Source organism: Saccopteryx leptura, chromosome 9, assembly GCF_036850995.1.
Source record: "Saccopteryx leptura isolate mSacLep1 chromosome 9, mSacLep1_pri_phased_curated, whole genome shotgun sequence".
Lineage (NCBI taxonomy): Eukaryota > Metazoa > Chordata > Mammalia > Chiroptera > Emballonuridae > Saccopteryx > Saccopteryx leptura.
Window position 1 is genome coordinate 81,590,194 of NC_089511.1, and position 22,499 is coordinate 81,612,692.

Sequence of the window (22,499 nt, forward strand, 5' to 3'; positions counted from 1 at the left end):
ACAGCTGGTTCTGGCTCTTGAAATTTGCAGAGGCAGGTTGCTTTTGCAATAGTCGGACATCCTTGAGCCACTCAGTGTCTTCTCTGGCCCGTGGATTCCTGGATATCTGTAAAATCTAGACACCAATGAGGCCCCACAGATCACAGGGCTGCAGTGAGGTGCAGGGAGGTCAGGGACTGAGGGTGCTCTGTACACTTTCAGGTGACATGTGTGTAGTGTTAGGGATATCAGTGGCAGGCTTCCAGAACCCTGGTGGTGGTGAGTGACTAAGTCAACAAGGAAGAAAACTGCCCCTTAAAGAGTTCTCAGAAGACCAGGGATGGGCAGCTGAGTTTCAGGTCAGTATAAATAGCCAGTGCCTGCCAAGGAGAGGCTAATTTGCCCGGAGATTCTTGAGTCCTAGAGGAAGCAATGGTGAGTGTCTCTGTCCCTGCCTCTCATTTGGTTTCCCATCTGTCCAGGGAGCATCCCCTGCCCATTCTGTGAGCTTATTTCATAGGTGTGGGGAAGGCAGTGTCTGTGCCGCTGTTCCGGTCTAGGAGGTGTGAGTGTGGGCACGAAAGGGGGCACAGTGAGGGAATGAGGGCCACTCTCCTGCCCTTCACGCTGCCCCTTAGGTCAGTGGGAGATCTGCTTTCTGGGCTGGGGCGGGGGTGGGTGCTGAGTAGGATGTGACCCCTGCCCTGACCCCAGACGTCACTGTCTGGAAGCCCCAGCTGGAAATGGAGTTCCAACTCCTGTCTTGACTCCTGTCCATCCCTCATTTCTTCAAAAAAGAAGGTGGAAGAGAAACAGATGGGGATTCACAGGCCTGGGTTCTGACCTATCCTGGTACCAGCGGCCTGTGAGACATCGATAAACATGCTGCTCTCATATCTGTACTTAAAAACAAAACAAAACATTTCCTGGATCAGGTCACTGATCTCCATCCAACTTTTAGAGAAGACATTCTTTCCAATAAATTTCAGTCTGAAGTCCTGGCACAAACTGACCAGTGTGGGGGTGAAGGGGCTGAGCTCTGCCCTTCCTCCACAGGCCCAGCCTAGAGGCCCCAGCTGAGTCCTAGGTCTAAAAACCTGGGAGCCAGCTCCCTCCGAGGCTGCTGTCTGCTCCCAGCCCTGCAACTCCCGTGAGCTCCTCCCACATTCATGACTTTACAGTTTCCTCCCAGGAGAGGAGCCCACCATTGAGTGACCAGGTCCTGCACCCTCCCGAACTCCATAGCTCTGAGTCCCTCTCACATGCCGTTTGGACGCCCTATTGGACAACCGCTCTGTCTCTCCCCGAAGACTACCCTTTCTCTACTGAGCACGTCTCATCAGCCCCTGCTCCATGGGCCCTCTTCTAAGTTGTCTCTCCAGCTGTTAATAAGGTCTCTGAGAGCTTTCAGCTGGGATCCATGTGGAACTTTCTGCATGGAGACAGCGTCTAGTCCAGGAATGGCAACTCAGCCGACGAGCATGTACCCATCTTGTGCTCAAGACAGATGCCACTAAGTGTTCTGGCTGAGTGGCTCTGGACTCTGGCTTCTTTTCAGACCTGCACTGCAGTCCACCGGTGCTAGTCCATCCAAGGCTACGCGTGACAGGAAACGGGTTTGCGTTTTTTGGAGCTAAGCCAACCCCTTAATGACACAGACAGGGAGAAGGAGCTTCAAAGAGGGGAAAGGTCCTGCCCAAAGGCACTTCATGAGTCCTGCCTCGTGGAGGAATTCGACACTCTAGCCACTGTGCCAATGGCAGTGTGCAAGGATGTCACTAGGGACACACGGGGCATCAGAGAAGAGGTAGATGCGGCTTTCCCCGTGTCAGGGAGTTTGTAGGTAACTCCTGCCCTCCCAGGCCAGGCTGTATGCCTGCCTTGTCCTACCTTGTTCAGAGCCCTGCTGCTTCAGACCCCACAGAAGGGAAGAGGAGGTAAGAGAAGGGTTTCTCCTGACCTTCAGGAGCTGGGCCAAGCACTTCCCGTGTTCTCCAACCAAGAGCAAATCTTTGCTCTTTCTCTCCATCTGCCTAGGCCATGCTACTCCTTCTCTCTGGGCTCATGCTGCTCACACAGCCTTCCAGGTCACTGGGAACAGAAGGGAAGAACTGTACTGAGAATTCAGTGACCACTGCTGCCTGCGCCCTGATCACATGTGGTGCTGCGGAGAATGGCCTGCCTGGTCGTGATGGACGAGATGGGAGAGAGGGCCCCCGGGGCGAGAAGGGCGATCCAGGTAGAGCTGGGACCATGGGCTTGTCCAGGTGGGCAGGGGTGGGCATGGGAATGGTAACCAACACAGCAACTCTGGATATTCTGCTGTGGAAGCCTTGGAAATGGAAACCCACCCCTTTGGGAAAGAGGAGCTCCCCCTAGACATTCGGTCCTCCTGAAACACCAATTACCAGTTGGCAAATCACTGGCTGCGCTGAGCCCCTGATGTGTCCCCATCACCCAGCAGCACTGATTCCTCCCCTGGGATGTTCTGATTCCTCTCACCCCAAGAATGAGCAGATGGCGGGTAATGACTGGTATTTGGGGCCCTCTAGAACCATGTTGCAACCTTAGCAGCTGTTCAATGTGTTTATGGTGCCTGTGCAGGCTGTTAAACATCTAATAAAGCCTACCGCCTGAAGGGTGGGAAAGCATGAGGCTCCGTGGCTCCCTACTCAGGCCTGAGCAAAAGGATTGGCCCTAAATACTCTCTGGAGAGAAGGAAAGGGAGCTCACACTTCTTTGTCCAACCCTGTGCTTGGGCATTCACTTGTGTAATTCGTGTACTATTTATAAGCGGCATATTATCTTTACTTGACAGGTAATAAAATTGTCACCCAGGGGCTAAATGCCACCCAATATGGAAGGTGATAAGGACATGGGCTTCTGTGTCAGACCAATCTGTGCTTGTTTGCTGGCTCCATCTGCATAGCAGGGACAAGCCACTCAGTGTCCGTGCGTCCTTGCTCGTCTGTAAGTTGGAGAACATTTCTCACAGTGTGACAAATAATTGAGCCAAGGCTTTACTTTACTTTATTTTTTGTTGAGTCTTCAGTATAAAGTGGCATCTTCCTGCTATACCATCAGGTGAATTCTGAGCTTTCCAAAGGGACTGTTTGTAAGGCTTTTGTCCAAGAAGTAGTGCCCCCTAGGAGAGAGTCTGGGTCTGACCGGCAAGAGAGAGAAATCAATAAACCAGCAGTGAGGATGACAAAATCCTCCAGGCACTACTCTGGATACTGAACAGTGGCCTTTATGTTTGTGGAGTTTGCATTTTGGTCTAAGGTGGAAGAAGACATTAAGCTTAAAATAATAGGAATCATGCCAGGCTTTGCAGGGTGGGGCAGGAGGAACTATCTATCTGTGCTTTACAGACAGAAGGGGCTCCCAGTGGAATGGGCTGGGGCTGGCGAAGGCCGCCTGCAACTGGACTCACAGAAGGGTGGTATTTAAGGGGACAGCTCTCTCTTGGAGGCCCCCAGAAACCCTGAATTGAATCCTGGGGGCTAGGGGGCGCTTACGTACAGCGGCCCTATTGACCTGTGGCACGGAGCATGGCTGAAACCTCCGTTTCTTATGCAGGGGCCTCATGCATGTCCAGCCTGGAGTGGGGCCCTTGCTTGGAGCAGCAGTGGTGTACAGTCACACGGGCGACAAGGCCCCACACTGGCACCTTTATTTCAGGCCCTTCAGTCACTTAACCTTTAGGGCCTGAGAATTTCCTGGAGAGCTTGGAGCAAGCTTAGGACCCCTGACCAAGTAGATCTGGGCAGGGCTTGGGGCCACGTGCCCTGCAGATCTGAGTGTGTGGTCCCATAAAGCTGCTGTAAGAGACAGTGTGAGGCTGAGATGAGAGAGCCGAGGTCCAGGGTGACGACCGCTGCTTTAGAGGAACTGCCTGGGACTCGTGCAGCCCTATCTCTCACTTAGCTCGATTCTTGCTGGTTTCTTCAGCTAGCAGTTTTGGGGACTTCTCTTTCTGTCACTGGAACGCTGTGTGGGGAGGCTGGTGTGGGATTGGGACCTGCCGCTCCTCAGAGGAAACACCACAGCTATCCCTCCCATTCTTTATTCACCACATATGGGTGTGGGACCAGCCTGTTCTGCATCTTCGTCCCTCCTAACAGACTCTATGTGGCTTTTCCTCTAAATCCATAGTTGTAGGACTTCCATTCAGCTCAATTTCAGGTGGTTCTCTATGATGGTCGTTCTGTAGTTTAGTTGTCATTTTGATGTGGTTGTGGGAGGATCCAAGTATCGCATTTACCTGTGCTGCCATCTTGACTGGAAGTTCTCTGCTCATTTAAAATTCAGATTATTGGCCCTTTGTTATTGAGTTGTAGAAGTTCTTTATATGTTTTGGATATTAACCCTGTATTAGATATATATGATTTGCAAATATTGTCTCCCATTTGGTAGGTAGACTTTTCATTTTGTTAGTTTGCATTGCTGTTCAGATTTTTAATTTTAATAGTTACTTCCACATTACTTTTGAAAGGTTATGACAATTGATGCTTTCATTAATAGTGTGTGAGAGATGCCCACTTTTTTAATCCAAATGGAGATTTTAGCTTTTGTGTCTCAGGGTCCTGCTGGTGCTGCCATGGTTCCCACCCTGCTCATTACTGGTGCTCCCAGCTCTCCTGAGCATCCAACCAACGTGGGACCCAGAAGCCAAACCATGATCTCTTTCTATCAACAGGAAGAGACAAAGCAAAATGTGTTCCCTTCATACTGTGGTCTATTATTGAGCCATACAAAGGAATGAAGTACTGAGACATGCCAAAGTGGAAATGCTCAAAAAGTCATTCCAAGTTAAAAAAAAAAAGGACACAAAAGGCCATATTTTGATTGATCCCATTGATACGAAATATCCATAAGAGGTAATAGAGATAGAGAGCAGAACAGTGATAGCCAGGGCCTTGGGGGCGGGAGAGACGGGACAGGGTGACTGCTGAATGGCTGTGAGCTTTTCTATTGAGGTGATTAAATGTTTCTGAACTAAATAGAGCTGGTAGTTGCACGACATTGTGAAGGTGCTAAAGACCAATGAGCTGTATACTCTAAAAAGGTTCATTTTACATTATATACATTAACCTCAATAAAAAAGAAGAACCAAACTCACAGAATTGAGTGTAAGATTTTTAAATATTAATAGCCATTGGCTCCCTTGAGTCTTTTTGGGTAAATCTTCTCTAATCTCCAGCTTAGGCAGCCCCTTCTTGAGGTAACAGATCTATTTTGAAATGTTTGTTTATTTTTCCATTAGAAATATGTGGTCATTGAGATAAACAGGAGAAAGTGAAGATGACCTTAACTGTGCCACTGAGAACACATCTCAACACTTCGCACAACCTTTCCTGTGGTTTTTCAGTCTGTTACACATGCACACACCGTACAATGTCTGCACATGTTTATGAAACAGAATCATAGCGAACATAGTATTTATAGCATACTTTTCTACTAGTGACATGGCAGATCATAATTTTGTTGTTTTCTATTGGTTAAAGAGCATATTACTTAGCATAATTTCTTCATGATTTGTTCTTGATGTTCCATTGGCAGGTTTTTTCTTTTTATAACTGAATATTCCATGACATGCGTGTGAGTGTGCGAGTGTATGTGTTTCACATCTTTATCCATTCACCATCATGGACACAGGCTGTTTCCACATCTTGAGTACCATAAATAATGTTGCAATGAAGAGGAGAGTACAAATAGCTTTTAAAATGAGTGTTTCATTTTCTTTGGATGAATATGCAGAAATATTATTGTTGGATAAATAAATTTAATTACTTTTATATTTTAGTCTTATTTTTGATTGTTTGAGGAAACTCCATACTGCTCTCCATATGGCTGCACCGATTGACAATCCCACCTGAGTTCACAAGGGTTCCATTTTCTCCACATCACCATGGACACTTGCTATCTTTTTTTCCTTTTTAGTATAGTCATTCTAACAGGTGTGAAGACATGTGGCGTGGGTTTTATTTGCATTCCCTGATGATTAGTGTCAGGTGTCCTCTCTGATATAAAGTTGGGTCCTAAGAAGGGGAAAGCTAGAGTCCATGGCCCAGGGTAGGTGTGAACAGAGGGCCTGCTGTGAACTCTGGGGCCCTGGGGTGGGGACAGGACAACGCATGAGGGTCAGTCAGGCCTTGGCTCGAATCTGCTGCCAGCTCGGGCACGCCTGTTTCCTCTCCTGTAAAGTGGGGGTTGAACACCCATTTCCTGGATCACCAGTGACCGAGGAGTGTGGAGGTGGAAAGTCTACACCCTGCACAACCCTCCAGAAATGCCAGGGGCCCACCCTACACTTGCAGGTCCTCCTAAGTCTGGGGCCAGTTTTATGCCCATTTCTTCTGCTGCTGCAGGTTCACCCGGAGCTATAGGGCCAATGGGGTTGCCTGGACCAGTTGGTCTCATTGGGCCCAAAGGGGACAGTGGCTCTGCTGGAGAACCTGGACCGAAGGGAGATGCTGGACGACCGGGTGAGCAGCGGGGCGTGGGCTGCAATGTCTGCACGTGGTGCTGCTGCCCCTACATGGTGTTGGTTGGCATCCACACGTCCCGTCCCAGGAGAGGCTGTCTGGAGGGAGCCCTGGGTGATTTCCGGATGTCGCATTGCTACTGGGCTCCATCTAAAGAGGGGGCTGCTTCTCTGACTTCTGCCACTGCTGTCACCTCAAGCACTTCCGCCTCCAAGATATTAGTGCACTGACCAGGCTGGTCCATTCCCCAGGACCTCCTGGACCTGCAGGTGTGCCTGGTCCAGCTGGAAGAGAGGGCCCCAAGGGAATGCAGGGCAACGTAGGACCTCAAGGCAAACCTGGAGCAAAGGGAGAGGCTGGGCCCAAAGGTAGGTGGTTGGTATGTGGCTGGTCTGGAATGGGGGAGGGAGAATGACGGTGGCACTCCGTGATGTGACCTGAGGCATGCTCATAGTGCCAGGAGGAGCCTAGAGTGTCAGCATCAGGTAGCTCTCCGGGAGGAGCCCGGCAGTGAGGAGCAGGGACTTCCCAGGCCCCTACCCCACGTGGACTGGCGGCGGAGGGGCTGCACCACTGAGGAAGGGATATGCACTGCACACAGTCTTAGCCTCATTTGTCCCAATTCGTCCCGTCCACAGGAGAAGTGGGTGCCCCAGGCATGCAGGGCTCTGCAGGGACAAGAGGCCCCATGGGTCCTAAAGGAGAGACAGGCGCCCCTGGTGAGCGTGGAGCCCCTGGCAATGCGGGGGTAGCAGGTGAGTGACAGAGAGGCTGGGGCAGGCCTTCAGTTCTCCTGTGTCCACCTGAAGCTGCTAAGCCTGTCCCTCGACCAGAAGCCGCGTCCGGCTGGGGCGGGCATGGCTGGGTGGCGGGGAGGGTCTGCGAGCATGGAGGGTGCATCTGGGCTTGAGGAACGCTCTGGGGAGGGCGTGACGAGCAGCAGGGACGGTCTGCAGGAGGGAAGGCGGGTGCTGGGTGATGGGAGGGTCAGTGTACAGAGGGTGCCTGGCTGGCTCGGAACAGACGGTCAGTGTGGGGGGCGTGTTGCGGGATGTAGGGGATGTAGCCCGGTGCATGTCCGTGAGGGTGAGATGCGGGGATGTGTGAGGAGCTCCCCTACCACGTCTTCTCTGATCTCAGGGCCTGCAGGAGCCGCTGGTCCACAGGGACCCCTAGGTGCCAGGGGTCCCCCAGGACTGAAGGGGGACAGAGGTGCACCTGGGGACAAAGGAGCAAAGGGAGAGAGTGGGCTTCCAGGTAAGGTAGCCTCTCCTCGCTCTGGGTGCGCCCCTCCGGGGTGGAGGGAGGAGGGCTCTCTTCACTCAGGACAGCCCCTGTGCTCAGTGGTCAGCCCACTGCAGGGGTGGCTGAAAAGCAGGAAGGCTGACTGGCTGGAGGCAGGAAGGTCAGGCTCTGGTTTTAACTTCCGTTACTTGGTGGAGGGCAACCTGAGCAGATTTGCCGTTGATCATGGGATCAAGCAGAGCTCCCTCCAGTACATCGGGTGGCCCTGAGCATCAAGTAATCCGAGGATGGGAAGCTTCCGGGGAACATGCAGTCTTGTCCCCTGCCTCACCGCCAAAGGAACTGCTATCAGATTTCCAGAATTTGGAGTGATAATGTCACCTGGATCTGTGTCTGTCAGGTCAAGGACTTGCTCAGGGGCCATTTGTAAACAAGGAAACTGCATTAAACCCCATGGGCAGGAGGGCCCAGGAGTGTCAGCAGAGGTGGACTTCCTGGGACCAATCAGAGCTGCTCACCACTGACCCCAATAGTGTCAGGACCTGGGCCCCCTTCCCTACAGGCCCAGACTCTGAGCAGAGCCCTGGCTGTGCTGACCTGTCACTTGGCCTGTTCTCCTGCAGATGTCACCGCTCTGAGGCGGCAGGTGGAGGCCTTACAAGGACAGGTACAGCGCCTTCAAGGAAGCTTCTCTCACTATAAAAAAGGTGAGTTCCTAGACCTGGACCTGAACCTGAACTGGACACTAAGGGTGCGCCCCAGACCAGGTCTGTGTCTTGGTTTGGAGTTGGCGGGCCTGAGGCAGGCCTGCTGAAGGACTGTAGTGGGTCGGGACGCTGGCTGGGCCGGTGACTGGGGCAGGGAGTGGAGCTAAGGGGGCGGGGGGGGTGGAGAGAGCAGTAAGCTGCACGACCAGAAGCTGAAGGAGACGTAAGGACAGATACCAGATGTAGCCCTCTCACCAGAGCAGTGCGCTGGCGGAGCACAGTGAAGCTAAGAGGCTCCAAGACCCCCCAGCTTCACGGCCACCCGTGCTCTGAGCCAGATCAATGCCCGAGTCCAGTGCAGCTCAGCAGACCTCACCCCTGCAGGTCCAGTGCAGCTCAGCAGACCTCACCCCTGCAGGTCCAGTGCAGCTCAGCAGACCTCACCCCTGCAGGTCCAGTGCAGCTCAGCAGACCTCACCCCTGCAGGTCCAGTGAAGCTCAGCAGACCTCACCCCTGCAGGTCCAGTGAAGCTCAGCAGACCTCACCCCTGCTGCCATGTGCTGGTCCTGTCACATATGGGGACATCCGCCCTCCAGGATGCATTTCTTATTTCTGTGGGTCTTGTTGTGCGAATCAAGATGGTGCTGCCGAGCCCACAGCAGCGGAGACCCCGACACTGTCCTGATAGTTGGGGCTGGGATGCTGTCACTGGGTTCAAGGCGGTGGTGGATGACCTTGGCATATGGCCCCTGAAAATCTCACCTGAGTCATGCCCGGGTTTGGCAGGGGCAGGCTGCCTCTGGGCCCTGGCCAGTGCCGGGCTCTCACGCCCCTCCCTGGGTTTCAGAGCAGAGATTCCTCCCTATCCCTGGGATGCTGAGGGGGCAGAGGCCTCCAGGAGCACACACCTGAGGGCCCTGGCCTTTGGGAATCTCCCCCTCAGGCCCTAATTTGCCCCACGTCTTCCCCTGCCTTCCATGAGGTCACTTTGAGCTCAAGTCATTCAGCAAATCTCGTTGATCTAAAGAAGAGTTTCTGAAGGAGGCAAGCCTACAGGGGGAGCCATAGGGAAGCTCCTGAGTTCCCAAGCCAGCTAAGTGCCTAAGTACCCAGGAGGGAGTTTCAGGCATGGGTGTGTCTCCTCCCTCCACAAACGTGTCTGCATACGTGCTCACTCAGTCATGTGCACACTTATGCAAAAAGGACGACTTCTGACACTTACCTGCCACACATATGCTTACATAGCTCTGCTCACTTGACATCATCTTCATACACGAGCACACACACATATGCAGGCACACACAGATATTCACACCCGTCCAGATGGACTGTTAGTGCTCCTGTGCACGTTCAGATGGACACATGGCCACAGCGTGTATGCACATGCGGTGTACACACCCGGCCATGTAATGGCACGTGAATTCTTGTACTGTCCTTGTCCAGGGCTGCTCTGGGTGCCTTCAGTCTAGGCTCAAGGATCTGCCCCCGGAGCCCTTGTGGAAGGTGCTCGCAGGAGAAGGGCATGGGGTCAGGTGCAGCCTGGGCTCCTCTCCCCCCGTGAGGCCGGGGCTCAGTCCTCTCAACCCCTGAATGTTTCTGAACACAAACCCAGGTGACAAAGGGATGGGAAATGAGATAGACTAGAAAGAGACAGTGGAAGGTCACACGGGGTATACTTGTATAAAACGTATTCCCACATTAGAGAAGAGGAATTAGAGACCGTGAATAAGGAAGTAGCTTAGCCTTGCCCACTGGGACAGCCACTGCCAAGGTGGGGCTGAACAGCTGCCCCCCTGACCCAGACAGAGTCTGTGCAGTGCTGGTTCTCGCCCCGCCCCCACCCCACGCACACGTCTCAGATGCCTTCCCCCCGTGCCCAGCACTCCGGCGTCACCCACATGCACACCAGGAGGTCAGCATTGCGCTGCACACAGTCAGAGGTTAGCACGTCGCTGCTCTCCGGTGGCCACTGTCTCCCTCCTCACCCCTCACCCAGCACGGAGGCTCTCTGACAGTGCCACGTGCTCAGCAGGGTTCAGAGTGACATCAGAGCGAGCAGCCGAATTGCTTGATCTAAGCTCAGAGACTCCCAGGCTGCGCAGTGCCATTCCCAAGTTCAAAATGGTCTGACTAGGCCTAATTAGAAACCCAGTTGTGGCACGCAACATGGGGTGACATGGAACAAGCACGTCTCAGCTGTGTTCTCAGAACAAGTAAGGTTTAATCCCTAACTCTGCATTTGATGGTTCCGTGAAGCCGAGCCTCTTACTTAACCTCTGTGAAGCCAGTGTTCTCACCTGTAACTGGAGACCCCAGAACCACCTCCTCGGGCGCATTGTGCAGCTGGGGCTGCTCTGGAACTGACTGTCTCACTTTTGTCCTATCTGGTGCCCTGACACCGGTGTGGGAGGCCAGGCTGTGGTTGGAGCACACACGTACCCAATCCTTGGCCGGGATCTGCCAGAACCCCAACCTGACTCTCCCTTTGTCCTAGCGGAGCTCTTCCCTGACGGCAGAAGTGTTGGAGATAAGATCTTCAAGACAGCAGGCATTTTAAAGCCTTTTCAGGATGCACAGAAAATATGCACCCAGGCTGGGGGGCAGCTGGCCTCCCCACGCTCTGCAGCTGAGAATCAGGCCCTGCATCAGCTGCTCGTAGCTCAGAAAAAGGGTCCTGCATTCCTGAGCATGACTGACTCCAAGACGGAGGGCAAGTTCACCTACCCCTCAGGGGAGCCCCTGGTCTATTCCAACTGGGCCCCGGGGGAGCCCAACAATGACCGTGGGGATGAGGACTGTGTGGAGATCTACGACACTAATGGCAAGTGGAATGATATGCCCTGTGCAGAATCAAGCCTTGTGATCTGCGAGTTCTGAGCCGGCCAGGGTACATGGGCAGTGATGGCTCAGGGTCCAGCATGTAGGTCCAGGACCTGGGTGCTGGCTACATTCCAATAAAGGCTGACACCTCTGCTGGCCAGGGCTCCTTTGCTGAGCCATGGATGAGGCCAGGGGCAGGGCTCCTGTGGAACACGGCTCAGAATATAATATGAAACTGTCTTCACTCACCGGCAGACCTGTTCTGGAAAGAAGGGACCAGCCTGCTTTTTCAGTTGAAAGAAATAAAATTTTATCTTAAAGATCTTCCTGTCACAAAATCCAATGGCTCCTCCTCACCCTTCCACCTCCTTGAACTGTCAGCCACATTTGACCGAGCTGGTCACTCCCTCCTCCGTCACTGTTTCTCCTTTTGACTTCCCAGACACCACTGTTGCTGCCTTTTGTCCTAAGACTGTTCCTCATCCCCTTTTTAGTCCCTCCTCTTCTTCTTGACCTGTTAATGGTGACATGCTCAAGTCCTAAGGCCCTATACCAGTTTCCCCTTACCCTCACTGCAGGGATGAGCTCATTCAGTCCATGGCTTCAGATTCCTTCCACTGATGGCACCACGTGTGTACCCCTGCTCAGGACACCCCTGGGCCCCTGCTCCTCTGCTCCTCTAGCCACTGCGGGCTGGTCCCCAGGTCTGGGAGGTTTCAGTGGTTGCTTTGGCTTCAAGGCTGAGCCCTGGAAGCTGCACAGCACAGTGCGCCAACCTGGCAGGTCCTCCGCCTCCCTGGCCAGACTGCGTGGCCCTGCATCCAGTAGGCTCATGTTGGCACACCCAGGACCTCTTCCTCTTCGTGTCAGTATGGCTGCCTCTTGGCTCATGGGTAGGCGTACCACCTGCACAATCTTCTTCCATCTGAACTCTCTGGCACAGAGGGTGTCCCGCCGTGCTCACATTGACCCCCAGTCCTCCTCTGTCTGACAGTTTCAGGCTCCTTCCCCACTAGGCCTCAAGGCAGTTGAGGCATATTCTCTTTATCTACAGATATGGAGACCAAGAGAGGGGACGAGAGACTGGCCCAAGTCCACAGGGGCGGTCAGTGCTACAGTCTGGTCCTGGGTAAAGTCATCAGACCCCAAACCTCATACATTTTGTCTTGTAAATTTTAGGCCACAGGCCTCTGTATGTTAGTTGATCTTAATGATACTTGTGCTTAAGAAAATAGAATAATACCTGGATAAACCACACAGGCTCCTTGGAAGTGACAACAATTCCTTTCTCCCAGAGAGGAAGCCAACCACTCTCCTTTGTCCCCGGGGGCTGAGGGACTGCCCCTTCTAGCCGCTTATGAATGGAAACCCCAAACCCCACCCTCTTGCCAACAGTGCTGCAGCCACACCTCCTATGGAGGACAGCATGTCTGAAAACAAAAAGCCACACCTCCCAACAGCACATAGATCAGGCTCTCTGCTAAAGCCTTTACCTGATACTGTAGAAATCCTAATCCCTGGCAGCTTCTGAAATATCGTATGTCAGTTATGCAAAAGTGAGCTAACACTCTGGCAGAGGCCACACCTGGGCCCCATCAGCCACGGTGCTTAGGAAGGCCTCTTCCTTGCAGATAAAAAGAAAAAACAACTGGGTATGGTTTGTGCCAAAAGGAGGCATTTTTTTCTAAGAACGAAGAGTTCTGAGCTAGCTCAAGGCCAGGTCTGCAGAGCAACACGGTGCTGCCGCCTCTGTCCTGCTTCACCTCTCCCTGCATCTTCCCTCTCGTCTCCTGTCACACCACCTTCTTCTGCTCTGGTCTGTCCATGCCCAGGCAGAGGGAATCATGTGTCCCAGAGATCAGACACTCTTCTTGATGTCAAGTCAAAAATCCCTGTGGAATGAACCTACCTGTCTCAGATGCCCACCTGTGGTCCATTAAGCTAAACCTGGGTTGACCACACAGGACAGTATGGCCTGTGGGACCCATGCACGGTCATGATGGTCTGGGCAGGCCCTCTGTAAGTGACCAGTGCCCATCCCAGTACTTAAGCCAAACCTATTCTTTGACAAAACTGAAGGAGAAAATGGAAGAACTATGGGACTCAGGAGGCAGAAAAACTGTCTCCAATGGTGATGAAAGTCAGGCGTGTGAGACTCCTTGTCCAGGAAGAAGCTTTAGATCAGGAGTTGGAAACCTATGGCTCGCGAGCCAGATGTGGCTCTTTTGATGGCTGCATCTGGCTCGCAGACAAATCTTTAATAAAAAAATAATAACGGAGATGACGTCAGAGTAATGGCGGGGTAGGAAGTGATACCGATAAATCTCCCCCAAAACTCAACAAGATCTTCAACCAGAAACAGAAAAACTTATCCTTGGAGCCTCCAGATGTTTCGCAATACACCCGAAGTTATGTTCGAGCGAATAATTGGCTAAATATATAACCAAACCCCGAAGGAAATAGGAAGTAAGTAATGCTCCACCTTCCTCACTAACCTAAACAGGGCGGCTTTCTCTGGAAACTGTGAATATAGAAACTGAGGCAGGCAAAGGGGGTGAATAGATCCAGGCCGCGGCACAAACGGCCGAACCAGGCTGTGGCACGGAGATCCAAGCCGAGGAAAAACTGTTCCTGTGGCAACCCGGGCAATACAAGCTAACACTCGCGCCAAACCCAGACAAAGAAAGACAAGGGGGGCAGCCATTTTACCCGATCTCCTGGTCGGCGCGCGCAGATAGTGGGCGAGAGATTTCTTCCAAAGCCCCGGTAGTGGGTGCCTGTGTTACCCCACAGAGAGGCAGAGTCAGAGGCCTTTGTGTGGGCCGAAAGCAGAATCTCTGGGCAGCCCCAGCGCCCTGGGAAAGCCGCGCACGGGAGGGAGTGAGAACTAATTCCAACGGCGGAACTTTTCCATGCTGGTGGGGGTTTCACTCAGAGGGAAACACGGCGGCCCGCCAGGCTGATATCCTGGTCTGCGCGCGCAGATAGCGAGAGATTCTTCCGAGTGCCTCGACAGTGCGCGCCCATGTTATCGCACAGAGGGGCAGAGTCAGGGGCCTTTGTGTGGGCCAAAGTGGAATCTCGGGCCACCCCAGCCCCTTGCAAAAGCCACGCACGGGGACGGAGCGAAAGCCAATTCCAATGCTGGAACTTTTCCATGCGGTTGGGGGTTTCACTCAGAGCGTGAGACTGCCAACCGGATATCCTGGTCTGTGCGTGCAGATAGTGAGCGAGAGTTTCCTCCAAGCGTCCCAGGAGTGGGCGCCCGCCTGTGTTACCGGACAGAGTGGCAGAGCCAGAGGTCTTTGAGTGGGCAGAAACCCTGCCTGATTATGCTAGCAGCTCTGACTGACTGAGCCTTACTCAGAGCCCTGTGCTGAGTGGAAATAGAGTGGGGAGTTGCCAGCTCTTTGAGCCTCTTACTATCCAGGCAGAGGCAGCAGCAACCCCATAGATGGATTATCAGGCTACTAATTGAGGAAGGAAAGACTAGGAGAAAGGCTCCAGGAACACGGACTCTCTCACTGTCGGAGCCTATAAATGCTAATGAGCCTCGACTGCCAACGAGACTAAAGCACAATACATGACATCGCCATAGAGACTTATCAACTGCAAACCTCTACCTGAGCATGCCAAAGGGGCAGAACCCGGGGTACAGAGTCACCGACCAGGAAGAGGGAGAGAAAAGAAAAAGCAAGAAGATAACCTCTAAAAATCAAGAATAATCTGCAGACTTTATTACCTATCCCATTTTATTATATTTGTTCGTTTGTTTCTCTTATCTTCATTCTTGATATTTTTTTTCCTCCTCCAATTTGGCCGATTAACTCTCTGCCGTACTTACTCTCTCCTCTCCTTGAACTACACTACCCATAAGTGTTACATCTCCCATTATCTTTTCTTTCCTCTTCCTTTCTCTCTATGAGGGTTGCACTCCAAAACCCTTAACTCTCTCTCTCTCTCTCTCTCCTCTTTTTTCTTTTTTCTTCTTTTAGTGGTTCCCTCTTTTTTTCTCTCTCTCTCTCTTTCTTTTCTCCCTCTATATTAGTTTCTTCCTTTCTCCTTTACATCTCCTCTCATTCAAACCTCAATAACAAACAAATTATCTTATCTGGGGCTCAAACTTATGTTTGTGGCATTTTGGGGGGCTTTTACTTCACCTTTTTAACTCACTAGCAGTGCTCCCATCCCTGGCTCTCCATTTTATCTAGTTCTTGTTCCACTAAATACAATAGTAATTTTTTAATTTGTCCCCCCATTTTTCTGTTTCCCACTTATTCCTCTCATCATAACTCTTAGTCAACCAACACCTAAAAGCAAATCATTTTATTCTTGACCCAAATTTTTTACTTATTTGCTTTTTGTGGGTCCATACCCCCTTCTTTTTTCTTTTTCTTTATTATTATTTTTTTTGCCCCTTTATTACTTTTCCCCAATTCAGGCCCTCCATTACAGGCATTGTTTGTTATAATTCACAGTTCACCACAAGATTTTCTCAAGAAAGAGGGGAGAGGAGAGGAGAGGAAAAAAGGAGGGGGGGAATAATTTCCTTTTCTTTAAATTTTTATTTTATTTTTCTTTATTTCATTATTAATTTTTTTTTAAAAAAAACCCAACTCTTTTTAATTTTTTATTTTTTTAACTTTTTATTCTTTATTAAATCTCATTAATACTATCAACAAAACCACCCTCAGATGCCATTAAGGAAGAGAATATCGAATATCATGAATACAAAAGAAAGAGAGGTAACACAGCTAGATGAGGAAAAATCTATGGAGAAAAAATTTAATATATTGGAAACCTTGGAGCTAAATGACAGAGAATTCAAGATAGAAATCCTAAAAATCCTCTGAGATATACAAGAAAACACAGAAAGGCAATTTAGGGAGCTCAGAAAACAACTCAATGAACACAAAGAATATATGTCCAAGGAAATTGAAACTATAAAACAAATGAAACAGAGATGAAAAACTCAATTCACGAGCTGAAAAATGAAGTAACAAGTTTAGCTAATAGAACAGGTCAGATAGAAGAGAGGATTAGTGAAATAGAAGACAAGCAACTTGAGGCACAACAGAGAGAAGAAGAAAGAGACTCAAAAATTAAAAAAAATGAGATAGCCCTACAAGAATTATCTGACTCCATCAAACAGAATAACATAAGAATAATAGGTATATCAGAGGGAGAAGAGAGAGAAAATGGAATGGAGAACATACTCAAACAAATAATAGATGAGAACTTCCCAAGCCTGTGGAAAGAACTAAAGCCTCAAGTTCAAGAAGCAAACAGAACTTCGAATTTTCTTAACCCCAACAAACCTACTCCAAGGCATATCATAATGAAATTGGCACAAACCAACAGCAAAGAAAAAATTTTCAAGGCTGCCAGGCAAAAGAAGAATACAACATATAAAGGAAGGCCCATTAGATTATTATCAGATTTCTCAGCAGAAACACTACAAGCTAGAAGAAAGTGGACCCCAATATTTAAAGTCCTGAAAGAGAGGAATTTTCAGCCACAAATACTATACCCATCAAAGCTATCCTTCAAATATGAAGGAGAAATAAAAACATTCACAGATACAGAAAAGATGAGGGAATTTATCATCAGAAAACCCTCACTCCAGAAATTACTAAAGGGGGTTCTTTAATCAGATACAAAGAACAAAAAAAAACAAAGCCACAAGTAAAAGCTCCAAGAAGAACACAATAAAACCAAATTTAAACTGTGACAACAACAAAAGGAAAGGGGGGGGGGGAGGATGGAGATTAACAGTAGCAAAGGACGATGGAGTGCAAAAGTACTCACAAAATAGTGCGCTACAATGAACAGAGAAGGAACCCTTTTCATTACCTAAAGGTAACCACCATTGAAAAAACCACCACAGAAGCACATGAGATAAAAAAGATAGCAACAGTGGAAAGATGTATAGAATACAACCAAATAAAAACAAAAGATAAAAAAATGAAAGAGAAGGATCAAACAAGACACAAAACTAACAGAAAGCAATCTATAAAATGGCAATAGGGAACTCACAAGTGTCAATAATTACACTAAATGTAAACAAATTAAACTCACCAATAAAAAGACACAGAGTAGCAGAATGGATTAAAAAAGAAAATCCAACTGTATGCTGCCTACAGGAAACTCATCTAAGTAACAAGGATAAAAACAAATTCAAAGTGAAAGGCTGGAAAACAATACTCCAAGCAAATAACATCCAAAAAAAAAGCAGGCGTAGCAATACTCATATCTGATAATGCTGACTACAAGACAGCAAAAGTACTTAGGGACAAAAAATGGCCATTTCATAATGGCTAAGGGGACACTAAATTAAGAAAACATAACAATTCTTAATATATATGCACCAAACCAAAGAGCACCAAAATATATAAGACAGCTACTTACTGACCTTAAAACAAAAACTGACAAAAATACAATCATACTTGGAGACCTCAATACACCGCTGACGGCTCTAGATCGGTCATCCAAACAGAGAATCAACAAAGACATAGTGGCCTTAAACAAAACACTAGAGCACCTGGATATGATAGACATCTACAGGACACTTCATCCCAAAGTGACTGAGTATACTTTTTTCTCCAGTGTACATGGATCATTCTCAAGAATTGACCATATGTTGGGCCACAAAAACAACATCAGCAAATTCAGAAAAATCAAAGTTGTACCAAGCATATTTTCTGATCATAAAGCCTTGAAACTAGAATTCAACTGCAAAAAAGAGGAAAAAAATCCCACAAAAATGTGGAAACTAAACAACATACTTTTAAAAAATGAATGGGTCAAAGAAGAAATAAGTGAAGAGATCAAAAGATATATACAGACTAATGAAAATGACATATGACATATCAGAATCTATGGGATGCAGCAAAAGCAGTGATAAGAGGGAAGTTCATATCACCTCAGGCCTATATGAACAAACAAGAGAGAGCCCAAGTGAACCACTTAACTTCATACCTTAAGGAACTAGAAAAAGAAGAACAAAGACAACACAAAACCAGCCGAAGAAAGGAGATAATAAAAATCAGAGCAGAAATAAATGAATTAGAGAACAGAAAAACTATAGAAAAAATTAATAGAACAAGGAGCTGGTTCTTTGAAAAGATCAACAAAATTGACAAACCCTTGGCAAGACTTACCAAGGAAAAAAGAGAAAGAACTCATATAAACAAAATCCAAAATGAAAGAGGAGAAATCACCACGGACACCGTAGATATACAAAGAATTATTGTAGAATACTATGAAAAACTTTATGCCACTAAATTCAACAACCTAGAAGAAATGGATAAATTCCTAGAACAATACAACCTTCCTAGACTGAGTCAAGAAGAAGTAGAAAGCCTAAACAGACCTATCAGTAAAGAAGAAATAGAAAAAACCATTAAAAACCTCCCCAAAAATAAAAGTCCAGGCCCTGACGGCTATACAAGCGAATTTTATCAAACATTCAAAGAAGACTTGGTTCCTATTCTACTCAAAGTCTTCCAAAAAATTGAAGAAGAAGCAATACTTCCAAACACATTTTATGAGGCCAACATAACCCTCATACCAAAACCAGGCAAGGATGGCACAAAAAAAGAAAACTACAGACCAATATCTCTAATGAATACAGATGCTAAAATACTAAACAAAATACTAGCAAATCGAATACAACAACATATTAAAAAAATAATACATCATGATCAAGTGGGATTCATCCCAGAATCTCAAGGATGGTTCAACATACGTAAAACGGTTAACGTAATACACCATATCAACAAAACAAAGAACAAAAACCACATGATCTTATCAATAGACGCAGAAAAGGCTTTTGATAAAATACAACACAATTTTATGTTTAAGACTCTCAACAAAATGGGTATAGAAGGAAAATATCTCAACATGATAAAGGCCATATATGATAAACCATCAGCTAACATCATATTAAATGGCACTAAACTGAAGGCTTTCCCCCTTAAATCAGGAACAAGACAGGGTTGTCCACTCTCTCCACTCTTATTTAATGTGGTACTAGAAGTTCTAGCCAGAGCAATCAGACAAGACAAAGAAATAAAAGGCATCCATATCGGAAAAGAAGAAGTAAAGGTATCACTTTTTGCAGATGATATGATCCTATACATCGAAAACCCCAAAGAATCCACAAAAAGACTACTAGAAACAATAAGCCAATACAGTAAGGTCGCAGGATACAAAATTAACATACAGAAGTCAATAACCTTTCTATATGCCAACAATGAAACAATTGAGAACGAACTCAAAAGAATAATCCCCTTCACGATTGCAACAAAAAAATAAAATAAAATACTTAGGAATAAACATAACAAAGAATGTAAAGGACTTATATAATGAAAACTATAAACCATTGTTAAGGGAAATCGAAAAAGATATAATGAAATGGAAGAATATACCTTGTTCTTGGTTAGGGAGAATAAATATAATCAAGATGGCTATATTACCCAAAGCAATATACAAATTTAATGCAATTCCCATCAAAATTCCAATGACATTTTTTAAAGAAATAGAGCAAAGAATCATCAGATTTATATGGAACTATAAAAAACCCCGAATAGCCAAAGCAATCCTAAAAAAAAAGAATGAAGCTGGGGGCATTACAATACCTGACTTCAAACTCTATAATAGGGCCACGACAATCAAAACAGCATGGTATTGGCAGAAAAATAGACACTCAGACCAATGGAACAGAATAGAAAGTCCAGAAATAAAACCACATATATATATAGTCAAATAATTTTTGATAAAGGGGCCAACAACACACAATGGAGAAAAGAAAGCCTCTTCAATAAACTGGGAAAACTGGAAAGCCACATGCAAAAGAATGAAACTGGACTACAGTTTGTCCCCCTGTACTAAAATTAACTCAAAATGGATCAAAGATCTAAACATAAGACCTGAAACAATTAAGTACATAGAAGAAGACATAGGTACTCAACTCATGGACCTGGGTTTTAAAGAGCATTTTATGAATTTGACTCCAAAGGCAAGAGAAGTGAAGGCAAAAATTAATGAATGGGACTACATTAGACTAAGAAGTTTTTGTTCAGCAAGAGAAACTGATAACAAAATAAACAGAAAGCCAACTAAATGGGAAATGATATTTTCAAACAACAGCTCAGATAAGGGCCTAATATCCAAAATATACAAAGAAATCATAAAACTCAACAACAAACAAACAAACAATCCAATAAAAAATGGGAAGAGGATATGAACAGACACTTCTCCCAGGAAGAAATACAAATGGCCAACAGATATATGAAAAGATGCTCATTTTCTTTAGCTATTAGAGAAATGCAAATCAAAACTGCAATGAGATACCACTTCACACCTGTTCAATTAGCTATTATTAGCAAGACAGGTAATAGCAAATGTTGGAGAGGCTGTGGAGAAAAAGGAACCCTCATCCACTGTTGGTGGGAATGTAAAGTAGTATAACCATTATGGAAGAAAGTATGGTGGTTCCTCAAAAAACTGAAAATAGAACTACCTTATGACCCAGCAATCCCTCTACTGGGTATATAGCCCCAAAACTCAGAAACATTGATACGTAAAGACACATGCAGCCCCATGTTTATTGTAGCATTGTTCACAGTGGCCAGGACATGGAAACAACCAAAAAGCCCATCAATAGATGACTGGATAAAGAAGATGTGGCACATATACACTATGGAATACTACTCAGCCATAAGAAATGATGACATCAGATCATTTACAGCAAAATAGAGTGATCTTGATAACATGATACGAAGCGAAATAAGTAAATCAGAAAAAACCAAGAACTGCATTATTACATACGTAGGTGGGTCATAAAAGTGAAACTAAGAGACATTGATAAGAGTGTGGTTGTTACGGGGGGGAGGGGGGAAAGGGAGAGGGAAAGGGGGAGGGGGAGGGGCACAAAGAAAACTGGATAGAATGTGACAGAGGACAATCTGACTTTGGATGATGGGTATGCAACATAATTGAACGACAAGATAACCTGGACTTGTTATCTTTGAATATATGTATCCTGATTTATTGATGTCGCCCCATTAAAAAAATAAAATTATTTAAAAAAAAAAGTAATAATGTTAAAAATATAAAACATTCTCATGTATTACAATCCTTCATTTCTTACCACTCATGTTTACCGTTGCAGGTGGCTGGAGCCAATCACAGTTGTCCTCCGGGACACCAAATTTTTATTGGATCATGTGTAACACACACGGGTCGTTGTATGCCTCTCATGAAATTACATTTTAAAATATGTGGCGTTCATGGCTCTCTCAGCCAAAAAAGGTTCCTGACCCCTGCTTTAGATCGACCTCCACTTGGCTCTGGTTTGCTCTGCAGCACAGAGGACAAGAAAGGAGGGTCATTGAACTCTGTAGGCACAGCCTGACTAAAGCAGAGGACCAAGGCAAGGATCTCAGAAAATTCCGGCCTTAACAGAGACCTCTCCTGCACTCACATCATGGGCAGACTAGTTTGTTTTTTTAGGTTCGCTTGCCTGCACTGGGGCAGTGCCTTGTGTGTGTAGTCTGGGAAAGGCTGCAGTGCTTGCCCTCAGGGCAGCAGTTTGCAAATTGCAGATTTCCTTTCTGCTTTGGAGGGGCCATTTTTGCTATTGTTGGCTGGAGAAGGTGTTTCTTCCCCAGCCTGTTTCTGGAGAGAAAGAGAGCAAGAAAGAAAGAGCACTGAGGGGTTCGGGGAGGACTGCAGTCTCAGCCCAGCTTGTTGTCTGGGGACTGCTGTTTTGCTTGTGGGGACCTTGGAGTCCAGAGGGTGAGTCCAGAGAATGAGTCTGGGTTGTGGAACCAGAGCCTCAGTCAGGGTTTGGAAGCCCTGAAGAATGGGAAGCTCTTTTCACTGCCAATTTGCTGGTCTGCCCTTGTGATACTTTTATAAACAGAATGGCCCACCATCCTCTGACTCCACAGATCCTTTCTTGTCTTCCTGAATTCAGTGTGAACCTGTATGGCCATGGCAACAGGCACTGGTCCTACACACATCATGGGCAAAGGTCAACAGTGTCCGCCCCACCGCACCCATCGCAACCATAGTATCCGTGGTCTCTAGCTTAGGAGCCTAGGTGCCCAGGGAAGCCAGGAATGTTGTGACTCTTACATCTCAGGAGATGTTACGATCCTCACAGTGCCAGGTGACATCACGGGAGCCCACGGGGATCCTTCCATGTCTGGAAGGTGACAACCACAGCAGTTTCATACAAAAGCCCCCTTTCAG

General features: G+C 47.5%; 1 protein-coding gene and 1 long non-coding RNA gene across 2 annotated transcripts in view; both read left to right on the forward strand.

Moving 5' to 3' along the window:
• LOC136380403 (uncharacterized) overlaps positions 1-22,499 on the forward strand; it is a 142,623-nt gene that overhangs the window by 106,067 nt on the left and 14,057 nt on the right. The window lies entirely within an intron of this gene.
• Positions 397-11,564, forward strand: LOC136380399 (pulmonary surfactant-associated protein D-like). The gene is made up of 8 exons (XM_066348110.1): positions 397-414; positions 2,017-2,218; positions 6,351-6,467; positions 6,719-6,835; positions 7,106-7,222; positions 7,608-7,724; positions 8,336-8,419; positions 10,915-11,564. The coding sequence occupies exons 1-8, from the start codon at positions 412-414 to the stop codon at positions 11,295-11,297; spliced, it is 1,140 nt and encodes a 379-aa protein (XP_066204207.1). The 5' UTR covers positions 397-411; the 3' UTR covers positions 11,298-11,564.

Coding starts and splice junctions, on each gene's coding strand:
- LOC136380399 (XM_066348110.1), top strand. Junction 7,725..8,335: donor GGGAGAGAGTGGGCTTCCAG/GTAAGGTAGCCT, acceptor GTTCTCCTGCAG/ATGTCACCGCTCTGAGGCGG. Junction 8,420..10,914: donor CTTCTCTCACTATAAAAAAG/GTGAGTTCCTAG, acceptor CCTTTGTCCTAG/CGGAGCTCTTCCCTGACGGC.